Source organism: Echinops telfairi, unplaced genomic scaffold (genome assembly GCF_000313985.2).
Source record: "Echinops telfairi isolate 266 unplaced genomic scaffold, ASM31398v2 ScPeMD7_1;HRSCAF=3_0, whole genome shotgun sequence".
Lineage (NCBI taxonomy): Eukaryota > Metazoa > Chordata > Mammalia > Afrosoricida > Tenrecidae > Echinops > Echinops telfairi.
In genome coordinates, this window is record NW_022103896.1 from 1,574,592 (window position 1) to 1,575,803 (window position 1,212).

At 63.4% G+C, this 1,212-nt stretch overlaps 1 protein-coding gene across 1 annotated transcript in view; it reads right to left on the reverse strand.

The window, feature by feature from the left end:
* Window positions 1-1,212, reverse strand: part of ADGRB1 (adhesion G protein-coupled receptor B1) — a 53,184-nt gene that overhangs the window by 35,572 nt on the left and 16,400 nt on the right. The window contains exons 13-15 of the mRNA XM_045286872.1: window positions 689-832; window positions 200-275; window positions 19-121 (exon numbers count right to left, since the gene is read on the reverse strand). Coding sequence (XP_045142807.1) covers window positions 19-121; window positions 200-275; window positions 689-832 — 323 coding nt within the window. The remainder of the gene's footprint in view (window positions 1-18; window positions 122-199; window positions 276-688; window positions 833-1,212) is intronic.

Below are 1,212 nucleotides of genomic sequence, written 5' to 3' on the forward strand. Positions count from 1 at the left end.
CCCCAGGCAGACACTCACGTTGTACATGTGCGCAAACTCGATTTCCAGGGGCGTGAGCAGGGAGCGAGGCGGGGGCTTCACGGTCACTGAGATGACCTTGGAGTTCAGCACGGTGGTGTTCCTGTGGACGGGGCAGAGTCCGTCAGGCCTCCCGCAGCCCCTGGGAGCCCGCCCACCCCACCCGGCCTTCGGCACCCACCTCTGCAGTGCCAGGAAGCTGCCCAGGTTCCGGTAGAGCACAGTGCCCACGACAAAGACAGACGAGTCGTCAGCCTCTGCAAGACAGAGCCATCAGCGTCTCCCACCCACGCACAGAGCCGTCCACCCCACTGGCTGTCCACCGCTGTCCCTGTGAGAGTCACCTACTCAGCAGGGCCACCCAGGTCCCCGCAGGGTCCTCGTCTGGCAGCCAGACCACTTGGTTGGGGCTCTAGGCAAAGTCCCTGGCCTCACCCTATCACTCAGCAACGGAGGGCCCCTGCACCCCCTCAGCAAAGATTGCCTGGGGCTTCCTCATAGGGACATGCAGCGCTGCCCCAGAAGGACCTGGCATGCTTGGAAGAGAGACGGGGGCATCTTGGGTGAGGGGCTTCAGCCCTCATCTGCCAGCCCCTGCCTCCTGCTCCCCATGCGCTCCCTCCACAGCCAGAGCCCCCACAGACCTCCCCTACCACTGCCCGAGCCCCACCTGCCAGGCCAGTGGAGAAGACGCTCTTGGAGACAGTGACCCTGTCCTCAGGCCCCTTGGCCCAGCCGCCAGTGGCCCGCCAGCCCTTCATGGGGAAGCTGATGTCCATGGCCCTGCTGGCCGGGAGCTTGTGGATGCTGAGCACTGGCGTGAGTAAGGTGGGGGGACAGACAGACAGGCAGAGACGTGATGACGTGATGACGAGGACTCACAGGGGCACAGGGCTGGTGCCAGTCCCCCAAAGACCCAGGGCCTCAGCCTCCCAACACACACTCACACACACACACATATATACACACGCTTGCACACACATGCACACACACATACACACTCACACACTTTTGCTCACATGCACTCACACACACGCACACACTCACACTGGCCTCTATATACACTGGGCAGAGTTCAGTCTGAGCCCCCCGATGCTGGACCCTATTGGCAGCCCTGAGCCTGCTCCCAGCCCTGACAGGGACCAGACCTGGACCACCGTCCCGAGGAAAGGGTCGGGGAAAGGCAGGCCCTGG